The sequence below is a fragment of the Hyla sarda genome, chromosome 4 (assembly GCF_029499605.1).
Source record: "Hyla sarda isolate aHylSar1 chromosome 4, aHylSar1.hap1, whole genome shotgun sequence".
Taxonomy (NCBI): Eukaryota; Metazoa; Chordata; class Amphibia; order Anura; family Hylidae; genus Hyla; species Hyla sarda.
The window spans coordinates 330692216-330708426 of NC_079192.1; the positions used below are offsets into that span (position 1 = coordinate 330692216).

The 16211-nt window shown below is 41.0% G+C and overlaps 1 protein-coding gene across 4 annotated transcripts in view; it reads left to right on the top strand.

The window, feature by feature from the left end:
• The window catches only part of ACSL6 (acyl-CoA synthetase long chain family member 6), a 207867-nt gene that overhangs the window by 137960 nt on the left and 53696 nt on the right, over nt 1–16211 (top strand). For all 4 annotated transcript variants that reach the window (XM_056575058.1, XM_056575059.1, XM_056575061.1 and 1 more), the window contains 8 exons: nt 3369–3589; nt 4290–4404; nt 7730–7794; nt 12303–12404; nt 12490–12589; nt 13608–13786; nt 15466–15498; nt 15781–15832. In XM_056575058.1, coding sequence (XP_056431033.1) covers nt 3369–3589; nt 4290–4404; nt 7730–7794; nt 12303–12404; nt 12490–12589; nt 13608–13786; nt 15466–15498; nt 15781–15832 — 867 coding nt within the window. The remainder of the gene's footprint in view (nt 1–3368; nt 3590–4289; nt 4405–7729; nt 7795–12302; nt 12405–12489; nt 12590–13607; nt 13787–15465; nt 15499–15780; nt 15833–16211) is intronic.

The window sequence follows — 16211 nt, forward strand, 5'->3', positions numbered from 1 at the left end:
TGCTGAAAACTACAAATCCCAGCATGCCACATGCCTTGCTGGTTTGGGGCGGCTCCTTTTTTTTTTTTCTGTTTGTTTGTTCCGCCCTTTACCTATCCTACTATTTTCCCGGGTCGGCCCCCTTATACACAGCACACTAATATAATCAGTCCTGGTTGGGATACACTGTCATACACACACAAAAGGGACTACAACTCCCAGCATGTGTCATTCAGGAGTCTTCAGTCTATGGTATAACACCAGCATGCTGCCTCTGTAGTCTCCTGGGGGTTGTAGTTCACCACACCTCTATAGGGCATACACCAGTGTTTCCCAACCAGGGTGCCTAAAGGTGTTGCAAAACTACAACTCCCAGCATGTCCTGACAACCTTTGGGCATGCTAGGAATTGTAGTTTTGCAACAGCTGGAGGCACACTGGTTGGGAAACTCTGGTGTAACATGATGTGTATGCTAAATAGGCTAGAACAGTGTTTCCCAACCAGTGTGCCTCCAGCTGTTGCAAATCTACAACTCCCAGCATGCCCAAAGTCTGTCAGGGCATGCTGGGAGTTGTAGTTTTGCAACCGCTGGAGGCACACTGGTTTGTAAACACTAGCATACACACACATAACAGGGACTACAATTCCCAGCATGTGTCATTCAGGAGTCCCCCCCCCCCTCCCCCTTCACATATAGAGATCATCCCCAGCCTGTGCACCTTGTTATCCTCCCCTTGAGATAACACTCTTATCTTATCTGTGTTCCTTCTCCTGTGCAGACCTGTGTCCTTGGAAGACAGAGCAGGGGGAGGAGAGATGAGGAGCTGTGTACTATGTATATTGCAAAAATACAAAACTTACAAAGAAAATGCCATATAGTCAAAAAAAAATTAACCACCGGAGTACCCCTTTAAGGACAATGGACTTATATTTACGCCCATTGCCCGCTCCCATTATGTAAAGCGCACTCAGGAACTGAGCAGGCTTCATACCCAGTGGGTCCCGGTTGCTATCAGCAACTGGGACCCACGGCTAATGCCGATCACGATCAAGCTGATGTCCGTAATTAACCCTTTAGACACCGCGATCAAAGTTGATTGTGGCATCTAAAACAGGAGAGAAGACCTCCCGTGTAGCTCAGCAGGCTGTTTGGGAACGCCGTGGTGAAATCGCAGCATCCTGAACAGTTGAGAGGACGATGGGAGGGCCCTTACCTGCCTCCCCACCGTCCGATCTATGCCTCAATGCTCCAGCCAGGCTCTTCAGGCTGGAGCAATCGAGCAAAGATAACACTGATCAGAGTATGCAATCTAAGCATTGCATGTAATAGTTCCTTATGGGGACAAAAAAAAGTGTAAAAAGTTAATAAATGTGATTAATCCCCTTCCCTAATAAAAGTTTGAATAGCCCCCATTTTCCCATTTAATAAAAAAATATGAAAAGAAAAATAAACTTATGTGGTACCATCACGTGTATAAATGTCCGAACTATAAAAATATAATGTTAATTAAATCGTACAATCAATGGCGTACACGTAAAAAAAAAATTCAAAAATTGCATATTTTTGGTCAGTTTGTGGTCAATTTTTTATAAATGGCGATCAAAACGTCCTATAAAAAAAAAAATACCAATAAAAACTGCAGATCACGGCGCAAGCGGAGAGCACACAGACCAATGTGGTTCTATGGAACCTGTACAAAGTGTAGCAGGAACTTGTTTGGCACAGTAGGCACTTTAAGCAAATCATTTGCTAATACATCTATTGGCTGGACATTATACTAAATGCAGCTGCATTACTTTTTCATTTGATATCTGGATACATACCAAAGAGAAGATTTATCAAAACCTTTGCGGAGGAAAAGTTGACCAGTTGCCCATAGCGTCCAATCAGATTCTTCTTTCATTTTTCATAGGCCTTGTCAAAAAAAAAAAAAAAAACAAAGCAAGCTGATTGGTTGCTATGGGAAACTGGTCAACCTTTCCTCTAGACAAATGTTGATTAATCTTCCCCAAAGAGTCATCATTTACAAAACCCTCATGAAATTCTAGCACATTTAACCATTTAATGACAGTAAGCCCATCCTGGGGCCATTAAAGGTGTATTGGTGGTTCAGGGGTTGGATCGGTTGTCATGATCAGTTGCCATGGCAGGCCACGGCCTTCAGAATTCACGCCTTGCCCCCTCCATTGATATCTAGGGGAGGGAGCATGATGGCTAGTACACAGCCGTTATGTCCCCTCCCATAGACATGAAAGTAGAGGGCGTGTAGTAACGTCACAAACATGGAGATCTCTTGAATTGTGATGCCATATGGTCTCCAGACCCTGCTGCCACATCCAGACTCGAATATATTCGGATCAAACCAAAAAAATTTCGGAAAATTCGGCGAATCTGCCGAATCGAATTTTTGAAAAATGTGTTCATCTCTAATACTAACATATCCCTTCAGTGGAGTCCCTGGTTGTCTTTGAGCACTGCTATTACAACTGTGTAACTATATTAAATGAATGACATGTACTTGAAACACTAGATGGCGAGGGGATTGTGACAGTATGATGCCTATTAAGCGGACTTAAAAGTGCAGCAGACCATGTTTTTGAGCCTTGCAAAGAAAATGTAAGTACAGGAAATGAAATGTAGTAATTTCAGGCCATTAAAATGAATGGGGCTGCTGACAGTATACGCCAACACTCCTTTTTGGCACGTATGGTAAAATCATGATGTAAATTTGGCTAAAGGTAAATCTTCATTTTATTTCCCAGGACATTTGTGTGAAAATTACATTTCTGGGAGATTCTGCATGGTGCTCTGGCTCTCCTCGTGCTCAGTGCGGGGGTCGGCAAGTGCCCTCCATACATCCCTATGGGAGAACCCAAGCGCCGTACTCATGAGTCTCTGGCATTCCCATAGAGATGCATGGAGAGGGCTTGTCGACCATCGCCTGAGTGGGGGTGCCGGGCAGAAGATTGCGGGGGGACCCAGCGGTTGAACCCCCCTCGATCAGACATTTTTATCCCTATCTTTTGATAGGGGATACATTCTCCTAAACTGGACTACTGCTTTAAAGATTCTTTAAATGGAAGTACCATTGGAATGCCATATGTTTGCCTAATTTCAAATGATTTTATTCTAAAAGGGTCTTAACATTTTAGCATGCTGAAGACTTTGATTTAAAAAAAACTGTTTGGTCCCTGAGTAAAGATCTTAGTAACTGTTGGTTGAAAGGGCCATCTGTGTTTCTTTATACAACCTCATCTATATGACAGATTTTATTACTAGCTTAGAACCCCTCTATAAAGAGATTTTGCCCTTATATTTCCCAAGTCCTCTTTTGTGCTAGTGTTAATATTTCATCTTGGCTCTTGTTTATGATTCTTTCATTCTACAGAGTTTGCCATTTCAATACTTGAGAAGATGCAGGCACAAGAAATTTTGCGGAGTTTGAGGCTGCCAGAGTTCGATGAATTCAGCCAGTTTTTCCGAAGCGTGCCAGCTGCTACATTAGTTGGAATAGGTGCCTTTGCTGCAGTAATTGCATATTGGTTTGCAAGTCGACCCAAAGCTGTTAAGCCACCATGCAACCTCCTAATGCAGTCAGAAGAACTACAGGTAAAGAATGGTAGATGTGGACTTAGTACTGGAGTAAGGGCTCTTTTACACAGGCTGTAGATGACAAACGCCAATCTTGGCGATCTGCGTTCATTTGCTGAGTCTCCACAAGGCACAAACAACCGGGTAGACGGGCCATACAATTGGATACTGGATTGTTTGTGAGGCCCATTAAATTCGTCATTACCTGCAGCGCATCACCTGTTTAAACAAGGTGATGTGCAGCTGATGGCAATAATTTAAATGGCCAAACAAATAATCTAATTAGCCGATAAGTGATTTTTAGTTGCCAGCTGATCGCTGGCCCTTTTACACAGGGTGATTATCGAGAACAAGCATTTCTAGGAGCATTCGTTGAGAAGATTATCAGCCTGTTTAAAAGAACCTTTAGTAAGTTTAAAGAGGTTGTGCAATATAACGTCTAAATGAAATTTACACTTTATATTGAGTAATGAATAGATTTTCTTATAAATTTTTAATTATAATTCCATTTTTAAAGAGTAACTGTCATTTAGACATGTGAAAAGCTTTAGTGGGAGTGCTGAGACATCATGGCAGTGTTGTGCTGGGAATGTGGACAATGCTCTTTGGTGGGAGAAAATGAAAAGTGTCTTGTGTGGCTCATTTCAACTTTTGATGCAATTTTTGAGTCTTAGTTCTGTGTAATTTCTCACTATTATTTTGCTCATTTTATTTGCAGGACGGTGGTGGAGCGCGCCATTCTGTTTTAGGAGATGGCCCAAAGCTACTCACACACTACTATGATGATGCGAGGACAATGTACGAAGTGTTTCAGAGAGGGCTTCACATTTCTGGTAAGACAGAATACATCATACAAAATAGTGACATGAATATAAAAATACACTAAACATTAAACATTATGGTGTTCCTCATGCAGACAACTAGTTTCTATATTATGTAGATTAGAACATGTGGATGTCATAGAGTAGAGTGCCCAACTATTGCTCAAAGATGACCCATTCTGCAATGTGCTACATTAGAAGGACCAGTGTGTAATGCTACATTTCTCCAGTGGAGTTAAAGCCAAACCCAGACAATGGCCCTGATTTACTTTTTTAAACCTGACATGTTTTGTCGGGTTGTGCGCCAGATTTTGGCTCATTGCGACAGAAATTCTGTCTGCGCCAGAATTTGTACCAGAATAAAAAAAAAAGACCAACTTCTCATTTTACTGAGAAAACCCAGAAAAGGGGCGTGGTTATTGGGGAAAGGGGCTGGCTGCTGAAACGGGGTGTGTCCTCAACATCCCAACAGATTTTCTAAGAGTGGAGTGTAGTTTTCTTTGTGGGTTTTAAAGGAGAACTACGCGATTGAAAATGGTATCCCCTATCCTAAGGATAGGGGATAAGTTTCAGATCGCGCGTCGTCCGACCGCTGGGGCCCCCCACGATCTCCCGTAGTTCTCCTCTAATTCCCTAGTATTTACAGTATTTACTAATGTTTCTGTACGTTTTCCTTTTTTTTTTTTTTTTTTTTTTTTTTTTTTTTTTTTTTTTTTTACACATGCTCTGATCTGATCTGCTCTGATCTGTCGGGTTACCACATTTTCTATGGAAACATTAGTAAATATGTTGTGATTTTTTGAAAATGTCAGGGACATGCCCCGTTTGGATGATCACGCCCTCTTTCCCCCCCATCGGCCACATCCCTTTTTCATGTTTTTTTTTGTTTGTTTTTTCAGTAAAATGGAGAGTTGGTCGGGTTTTTTTTTATTTTTTATTCTGGTGCAGATTCTGGTGCAGACAGAATTTCTGGTCAATGAATCAGAATCTGTCGGGTTTACACAGGGCCAATATGTGTATGTTGCCAAAAATATTGGTATCACTCTATGGCAAATCTGCTGATATTTCCTGACTGACTTATATTCTTTTTGAATCATTGAAAATGAAAATAAAATTTTCACAAAAAAGTACAAGGCCTCCTGTGGACTGCTCTGTGCACTTAACCATAATGAAATAAATTTGAGCTACAAGTCACGTCATCAGAATGGCAAATGATTTCTGTTCCTGTGAGCAAAAGCAGATCCATCCATAATTGTTTATAGACAGTGTGAAATATAAATGTGCATATAAAAAGTAGTTGAAGAGAATGGCATAAAAGAAAACTCCCTAATTTATCAGCATTATCAGTGGTTGCATACACATAGGGGGAGATTTATCAAACTGTGTGAGAGAAAAAGTAGAGAGATTTTTCCACAGCGACCAATCACAGCTCAGCTAATGAGCTCTGGTAAAGTGAAAGCTGAGCTGTGATTGGCTGCACGTGGGGAAATCTCTCCATTTTTTCTCTCACACAGTTTGATAAATCTGGGCCATAGTAGTGAAGAGCAGCCGGTGGAGTAAAGGGCCCTCAAAAGGCAATCCCACCCAGAACTCATATTGAACCAGTCATTTGCATTATGGTCTGTTTCTTCTTTCAAACTTATTCACAAATAATCTGTTAGATTTTGTGGATGATGATCTGTAGGTAAAAACATGAGGGTTACAATGGAATGAAAAATGTATGTCATGATTTTCCTAATGTAGTATAGTTAGGCTATGTTTAGTCTAATTATTATAGATTTAAAAGTGCAATGTTATTATGGACTTTGTTTATACAGTGTTTGGACCATTTCTGTCCCAAATGACAGCTAGTTTTTAAGTTGCATGTTAGCATTTACTGTAGACAAAAATGGACAAAAATGTAAAAATGCAAAAAAAGGCTAAAGAAAAGATCATAATGGCAGAAAAAAAGAAGCATCTAATAGTTTGAGACTCATTTTGCCCGTAAAACCAGAATTTAAAAAAAAAAAATGTATTTATTTTTTAAATACCATATATACTCGAGGATAAGCCGTCCCGAATATAAGCCGAGGCCCCTAATTTCACCCCAAAACCCAGGAAAAGTTATTGGCTCGACTATAAGCCTAGGGTGGGAAATACATCATCCCCCCTGTCTTCATACAGACCCTCCTCATTATCACCCCCGTCACCATCACCCCCGTCACCATCACCCCCGTCACCATCACCCTTGTCACCATCATCCTGTCATTATCACCCTCGTCATCATCATCACCCTCGTCATCATCATCACCCTCGTCATCATCATCACCCTCGTCATCATCACCCTCATCATCATCCCCCCCCCCCTTCATCATCACTGCCTGTCAATCCCTTCTCAGTGGTCTTCAACCTGCGGACCTCCAGATGTTGCAAAACTACAACTCCCAGCATGCCTGGACAGCCATCGGCTGTCAGGGCATGCTGGAAGTTGTTGTTTTGAAACATCTGGAGGTCCACAGGTTGAAGACCACTGTGGCCTTCGTCATCATCCAGACCCCCTTTAGTTATCCACTCACCTCCCCTTGGTGGGAAGGAAGGGTGAGCTGGTCTGGGCCATCTATGCTGCAGGGACCATCCGGTAGGGAGGGCTAGTCGTTCTGGGCTGTACATCTTCACCGGGAGGCCCTCTTCTCCTCTCCGGGCCGGCCCCGCACTAGTGACGTTGGCTTGACGATGACGCGCAGGGACGTCTGTGCACAGCAGACGTCCGTGATGTCCCTGCGCATGAACGTCCCTGCGCGGTGGCCTCAAGGCAGCGTCACTAGTTCGTGGCCGGCCCAGAGAGGAGAAGAGGGCCTCCCAGTGAAGATGTACAGCCCAGAACGACTAGCCCTCCCTACCGGACGCTCCCTGCAGCATAGATGGCCCGGACCAGCTCACCCTTCCTTCCCACCGAGAGGAGGTGAGTAGAAAACAAAAGGGTGGGTCTGGATGATGAAGAAGGCTGCAGTGGTCTTCAACCTGCGGACCTCCAGATGTTTCAAAACTACAACTCCCAGGATGCCCAGACAGCCGATGGCTGTCCAGGCATGCTGGGAGTTGTAGTTTTGCAACATTTCGAGGTCTGCAGGTTGAAGACCACTTCGAAGGGATTGACAGGCGGAGATGGGCGGCCGGGACCATACTTTTTTGTTCACTCGAGTATAAGCCGAGGGGGGCGTTTTCAGAACGAAAAATCGTGCTGGAAAACTTGGCTTATACACGAGTATATACGGTAAGCCCTAAAATACTGTGTGTGTGCTCATAGCCTTACACCACTGGAAGGAGACCAGAATTATACAGTTTTGTATTCTTTCAGAAAATGGTCCTTGTTTGGGATCCAGGAGACCTAACCAGCCTTACGAATGGCTCACATATAAACAGGTGAGGATGTTTTAAAGTTATTTTATTATTTATTTAGCAAACGTTCATTTATGTTCATTTGGAAAACCTGGGCTACAAGATTCCTTAAACAACCTGAATAGAAAAGACAGTTCCGAGATTTATGAGTACAATAGTCCTAATCTCCTTCAGACATGTGGGACAATGAAAAATAAATGTTCAGTACATCCAAAAGAGCGATTATAAATAGTAACCGAAATACAAGTGAAAAGGCAAAAATGACAGTAGCATACTTCAATGCATTGCTGTATTTCTATAGAAAAATAGGTTCTTAGTATTTAATTTGATCAAATAGTGTCCATTCTAATGAGGCCACCTTACTGTGCTGGGATCATACACAATATTTGACCCAATTGTAAGCTAAGAATTTCCATTTTTTTCTATAGCAATACTGCAGTTTATAACGACTCACATGCATATATTTTCATCATGGCGGTGCTGCTTTTTCTGCCTGCCTGTAGATTTAGGGGTTAACACTGGTTAGATCGCCTGCAGATGTTGGGCTGCTATATTGTATAATTAAATCACATCAGACTGTACCTAGTAAAGAAACCACAGAAAATCATCTTGCCTCTTTTGTAGTCTTTGAATTTGCAGCTTGAGCTTACAGAACAATTCGGCAGCGTATCCTACAAATGACATAAATGGCTTTTTATGAAATAGAAGTATAGCGCTGCCTTATTTTCTATTGCTAAGAAACATGAGATCGGGCAGAAAGAACAGAGCACTATAAAAGACAGCGTGGGGTTTAAAAGGGTACATGTCACAGCACAAGCAACCATAAGCACTACAGAAGAGAATTAGTATTTTATAGCAGAACATGTTCCTGTATGAATAAGTCACATCTACAACCCTTTCCTCTGCGGCTGTAAGCTAAGAAAAGGTTTTCAGCAATATTTAATATAAAAGAGGTTTAAAAAATTATAGATAAGATGAAGAAGAAAATATAGAGAACCTATGAATTACTGTGTTTATAGGACAATCATTGCAGGTCTTAACCCCTTAACGACGCAGGACTTAAATGTACGTCCTGGTGATGCGGTACTTAACGTACATTTACGTCCTGAGCATAACCGCGGGTATCAGAGCGGTGCCGGCATCATGCGCGGCAGGTCTCGGCTGTGGATCGCAGCCAGGGACCCGCCGGTAATGGCGGATACCCGCGATCCTGCGGATGTCCGCCATTAACCCCTCAGGTGCCGTGATCAATACAGATCACGGCATCTGCAGCATCGCGATCACTTAACAGGATGATCGGATCGCCCGCAGCGCTGCCGCGGCGATCCGATCATCCTGCATGGCAAACGGAGGTCCCCTCACCTTCCTCCGCTGTCTTCCGGGAGTCTTCTGCTCTGATCTGCCTTCCCGCAGACCAGAGCAGAAGATGACCGATAATGCTGATCAGTGCTGTGTCCTATACATAGCACTGAACAGGATTAGCAATCGAATGATTGCTATAAATTGTTCCCTATGGGGACTATAAGAGTGTAAAAATAAAAGTAAAAAAAATGTGAAAAACCCCCTCCCCCAATAAAAACGTAAATTGTCCCATTTTCCCTATTTACCCCCAAAAAGTGTAAAAAAAAAATTATTTTATATACATATTTGGTATCGCCGCGTGCATAAATATCCGTACTATTAAAATAAAATGTAAATGATCCCGTACGGTGAACGGCGTGAACGTGTAAAAAAAAGTCCAAAATAGTCCATTTTATTCCAAAAAAAATTAATAAAAAATGTAATACAAGTTTTGTATAAGCAAATATGGTATTAATAAAAAGTACAGATCACGGCGCAAAAAATGAGCCCTCATACCACCGCTTATATGGAAAAATGAAAAAGTTATAGGTCTTCAAAATAGGGGGATTTTAAACTTACTAATTTGGTTAAAAAGTTTGCGATTTTTTTTTAAGTGCAACAGTAATAGAAAAGTATGTTATCATGCGTATCATTTTAATCGTATTGACCCAGAGAATAAAAAACATGTCATTTTTACCATAAATTGTACGGCGTGAAAACAAAAACTTCCAAAATTTGCAAAATTGCGGTTTTCTTTTCAATTTCCCCACACAAATAGTATTTTTTTGGTTGCGCCATACATTTTATGGTAAAGTGAGTGATGGCATTACAACGGACAACTGGTCGCGCAAAAAACAAGCCCTCATACTAGTCTGTGGATGAAAATATAAAAGAGTTATGATTTTTTGAAGGGGAGGAGGAAAAAACTAAAGCGTAAAAAGAAAATTGTCTGAGTCCTTAAGGTCCAAATGGGCTGAGTCCTTAAAGGGGTTAAAGGGGTACTCCGGTGGAAAACCCTTTTTTTTTTTTTATTTAAATCAACTGGTGCCAGAAAGGTAAGCAGATTTGTAATTTACTTTTATTTAAAAATCTTAATCCTTCCAGTTCTTATCAGCTGCTGTATGCTCCACAGGAAGTTGAGTTGTTCTTTTCAGTCTGACCTTAGTGCTCTCTGTTGACACCTCTGTCCATGTCAGGAACTGTCCAGAGATGGAACAAATCCCCATAGCAAACATATGCTGCTCTGGACAGTTCCTGACATGGACAGAGGTGTCAGCAATGAGCACTGTGGTCAGACAGAATATAAACTGTAAAAGAACAGAACCTCCTTTGGAGCATACAGCAGCTGATAATACTGGAAGGATTAAGATTTTTAAATAGAAGTAATTTACAAATCTGTTTTAACTTTCTGGCATCAGTTCATTAAAAAAAAAAAAAAAAAATTTCACTGGAGTACCCCTTTAAGAAGAATTTACATAGATGAAAATACAATTTTCACTGTGCAGGTTCCATGGGAACTAACCAACTATGGGAGTCACACTGTGCCGGGGAACTTTTTGGCTAATGCTGCACCCTTTGAATGGATGTGTCCAGTACAAAGAAACTAGAAGGAGGCGGACCCAGTTTTTGCCCAGGGTAAAATAGTTTCTTTGTCCCTGTATAATACCGCCATAACCCAAAATAATAATCTATATATAAAAGGTCATAAACTTTAACATGTGACAGGAAAGCCAGTAAAATAGGATTTACTTTACAAAGTAAACTATACTTACCTGTTCTATCTAAGTCTAGCATTGCACCCCTGTTAGCTTACTTTCTTGGATGACGCACTCTTCCTGCTTTCCTGATGACATTCCCGGGCACTCTGCAGCCAATCACTGGCCTCATTGATCATTGAGACCAGTGACTGGATTCAATGTATTTGAGATATCATCAGAAGAGCAGGGAGAGCACATTATTCAAGAAGGTAAACAGAAACCGAGATGAGTATGAGTATTGTGTGTTTTCTTCTTTAAGTATCCAGCAGGCTTTCATATATATATATATATATATATATATATATATATATATATATATAATTTTTTTTTTTTTTTTTTTTTTTAATTGTGGCCAACCCCTTTAATGCACTAAGCCTATGCTCACATATGTAACATGCAGTGACAAAAGATAATTATTAGGGAATCCTGACTGACTCCATTATAACTACAGTGAGTGGGGTCCTCATGCACTGTTGGGATGTATCAAGGAACCTGTGATGAACATGAAAAACAGACAGGAAACGGCATCCCAACAGGGGCAGGTATTCATGGGAGGTGGTCCTGGCAGTTGCTGTTTGCCTCTCCGGCCATGAGTAACACGTCTCTCCCTATACATACATAAGGAGAAATGTGTCACTTGAAGGGGTACTCCACTGGAAAAAAAACATAATAATTTAAATCAACTGATGCCAGAAAGTTAAACAGATTTGTAAATTACTACTTTTTAAAAATGGTAATCCTTCTAGTACTTATCAGCTGCTGTATGCTCCACAGGAAGATGTATAGTTATTTTCTGTCTGACCACAGTGCTCTCTGCAGACACCTCTGTCTGTGTAAGGAACTGTCCAGCGTGGGAGCAAATGTCCATAGCAAACTGATCCTGCTCTGGACAGTTCCTGACATGGACAGAGGTGTCAGCAGAGAGCACTGTGGCCAGACAGAAAATAACAACACAACTTTCTCTGTAGTATACAGCAGCTGATAAGTACTGGAAGAATGAAGATTTTTAAATAGAAATAATTTAAACATCTGTATAACTTTCCGGCACCAGTTCTTTAAAAAAAAAAATGTCTTCCAGTGGATTATCCCTTTAAGGCCAACGGGGCAGGGAACAATGACTGCTTGCCCCATTCCCGGCAGCTTGTTAAAACCATAATGTGTAAATCATCGTGTGTCGGGATCGCCCATTAGGACAGCATGAAACCGCCAACAGGTTTCCTTTAAGAAAGACACTGTTAAAAATGGAACTGGTTTTCGGAGAAATCTTTCCTCCAATACAGTACCTTATTATATATTGTCTGTACAGTGTTTGCTGAAAGTTGCCGAGGTTAAAAGAAGCCCTGATAGAAGAGTTCTATTTACTTCTGACTATTCATATAATGTGGCTTCCCTTTGTAGTGGAATACATGATGTATTTGTGTGAATTCTTTCTAGGTGTCAGACAGAGCAGAATGTTTAGGATCAGGACTGTTACACCAGGGATGCAAGCCGTCACCAGACCAGTTTATTGGCGTCTTTGCACAGAATCGCCCCGAGGTATATCTTCACCGTTATTTCTCTATATCATATACTGTATTGTTTTTACAGCTTGGCCTCCAGTGTGATGTTTCTTTCTTTACAGTGGATCATCTCTGAGCTTGCTTGTTACACCTATTCTATGGTGGTAATCCCATTGTATGACACTCTGGGCCATGGCGCTATCCGCTATATCATTAACACAGGTAAGACTGTGCGATGACCCATTTTCTTGTATTCGGATGTAGGTTTTAGATAGCAATTGCTATATTTAGCCTGACTTCAGGTGGTGATGGATTGTATGTACCATAAATGCCAAACTAGACTAGGCTGACAGACTGAAATATCAACAGATCCTGAACCTCAGCTACAGTGTCTATTTTTTTCTAAAGCAGCAATCCTAAAAAGTGTGTCATGAACTGATTTTGATAAAAACTGCATTAAAGAACTACATGGGACAACACCAAGGTTATGGTATTTGGAAAATCGAACAGGAACATAGCCCATTTGTTTTATTTCTGTATATAGTACCATAATAATTGACAGTGCTGTACTAAGATGATCATCACTCCTTGTCCTCAGTGGGGCCAAAGGATAAGGGAAAAGATGTCTGATCGCAGGGGTCCCGCCATTGGGGACCCCCGCGATCTCCCTGCTGCACCCGACGTTTGTTTAGAGCGTTGGGTGCAGCGCCAGAGGCTCATGTCATCACGGCCACACCCGACTTGTAATGTCACAGCCACACACCCTCAATGCAAGTCTATGGGAGGGGGCGTGATGACCATCACGCCCCCTCCCATAGACTTGCATTGAGGGGGTGTGGCTGTGATGTCATGAGCGGGGTGTGACGTCATGAGCCTCATGGCCAGTCATCCGGCACGAATCAAAGTTTGCTCCATGCACCGGATGTCTGGGGTGCCGCAGCCAAGATCGCGGGGGTCTTATACTTTATTATATACTTAATTCCCATTATATTTTATTCTTACTATCTTTTGACTACACTCTTGAAGACTAATATTTTCAAAATTTGGCCTTCCAGGTTTTGGCCTTGATCTCAGATGTTGGTTGGTTACATAGTGAACTATAGTTAAAAAAATGTTGTCTTCTGACTTTTTAAATCCCCCTGATGTCTCTTCTATAAAGTTGTCAAGTATGTGGAATGTAAAATGTTGTGTATCCACTGAAATATGTGTTTTCATCACTCCATCAATGTGTCTTTGGCAGCTGATATCTCAACAGTAATATGCGACAAGCCAGAAAAAGCCAAAATTCTTCTAGAGAATGTTGAAAAAGGAGAGACCCCTGGTCTTAGGTGTGTTGTTCTCATGGACGCAGTGGACCAGCAGCTGGTGGATAGAGGAAAACATTGCTCTGTGCACATTCAAACTATGCAAGAACTGGAGGTAATATTTTCCTAAACACTAATTTAATCACAGATCAGAAAGCATATATTTTACACCATACTGTGCAGAACAGGACTATGATCTCATATAAAGTGCAACAAGTAATATTTTATCACCCATTTGCATGTTCCAGAAATAAAATACACAGAATGCTGAATGTGCTATTTATTTTCAAATTGCGCTTGTTCATTATTGCTATGGATCAGATCCATTGGCCAACACATGACCAAAATCAAAATGTCCACACTGAATTAACCCATGCCAATTCTGCACTGTGCGCATACAGCCATAGGCCAAGGTTGGACATGACACCTGTGCAGCCTGTTTAGCCCATGGGGGTCGATGTGAACGGCAAATTCACACATGTTTTTCTATTGTCTCTATACACCGTGTACAATATATTGTCCTGCCAGGATGGTTGACCAATCGAGTAGCAGAATGATGGACAGTAATGTGAAAGGGGGAGACCTGCGTCAGCCAAACTGCCTATCCCCCACCACACACACACCCACTAGGTAGCTGGTATCTAATGAAGCTCAGATTTCCCAAACTCTTAGAGCGATGTTCACACGGCGGAATGTCCACAGAAAAATTCTGCCACAGAATTCAGCAAAATTTACTGCCCATCAAATCCAATGGGGATTCCACTGTCCAATTAACACAACAGATTTTTGGTGGCATTCAGCAAGATTCAAATAGCTGTCTTTAAATTTTGCATAATTGTGGGCGGGATCCCATTGAACTCACTGGGGCTTAGAATTTTGGCAGAATTCTGTGTTTTGAGTACACAGAAATTCTACTGCAAATCCTTCACAAATTCTGCAAGCTTTGTGAATTGCAGATTTTCGGTCATGTGGTCATAGCCTTCTTCAGCAGTTGCAGTGGAAATTGCACAATACCATATTCCTGTGACTGCATAATTACATAAATACCGTAGGCACAGCATATCTTTTGATGGCGCAATTTATATAAGAAACATAGAAGATTGTTCATCTAGTCTTCTCTATTTCCTCTTATTTTTATCTTAGGATATATATATATATATATATATATATATATATATATATATACATATATATACATACACTCACACACACACACACAAGGGTGAAGTCCTAGGGAAAAAAATGTGGAAACTCACCCAAGATTTCCACTCAAGGGCTTGTCCTGCTAATAGAAATGGTGTTCTTGCAGGGAAAATAGTGCAGGTACTCAGTTCCCACGCGTTCCTGCAGGACTTGAGCCATGTGTGTGTGTGTGTGTGTGTGTGTGTGTATATATATATATATATATATATGTATGTTTTTCCAAGAGGAAATTCTGAGCGGATTCTGTTTGCAACAGTGTCCAATTGATCTCAATTGGAGGCTGCTGCTTTGGTAAACATGTTGGAAGTTCCATAGCGAAACTTCTGACAAGGAATTTGACTTTGCCGAAAGAACGATCACATTCTTTTTGGCAGAATCCTGAAAATTTTAAGTTGAGGTGTCAATTTCGGCAGCAATTTTTACACAAAGTAAGCGCCAATCCCAGGCAGCGCAGTTTTTTCTTAGTGTTAACCAAATGGTACTGGATAATTCTCTCAGCATAACATACTGTATATGATATCAAGCTTTTATTAGCAATACCAGAATAATACTACAGGAATATAAATGTAACGTTATCCTTTCCTCTTCTAGGAATGTGGGCGAAAAAACAGAAGACCACCAATTGTGAGTGCTGAGTTTATCTCTGCTTAAAAATAACACATTTGGTAAATTGTATGTTATTATTAGAATGTGCTCACAGCATAATGGGGCATTTTAAATGATTTAGAAAATATGGACATCATAGAGAAGCATTCCCCACCATCAGCTATGGGGTGAGCTACTGACTTGTCCTCATGTGTTACTACATGTTAGCCTACAGCAGCTATTTCAGGGCAATATATATCAGGACAGCTAAGTGATTTTCTGCTGTCCATCCACAATAATGTTCTGTTATGTTGTTTGCAGCCACCTACACCGGAAGATCTGTCTATTGTGTGTTTTACCAGTGGTACAACAGGTGAGTAAATGGGAGTTCACTCATTGACTACACGTTACTATAAAGAAAGGACATTTGTTAAAGGATAGATAGATGGATAGATAGTGTATACAGTATTCATACTGTATATATTTATATGAAATATTCATTGTCCATAGGTACACATGTATACAAGTATAAAAGTATACATTTACTGCAAATGTTTTTTTACTGGCTAGCTGTGACAGATGCCTCAGATGGATGCCATTTGTCAGCCATCTGTCATCCATAGAGTCCCATTTTAAAAAGCGCTTGTTTAAATAGGTGCTACTGTTTCAATAAATGTTGCAGAAATCAATAGTACTAGTGAATAATGCTAGAACACGTATAATACATTTTATCACAACAGATCAAATCCATG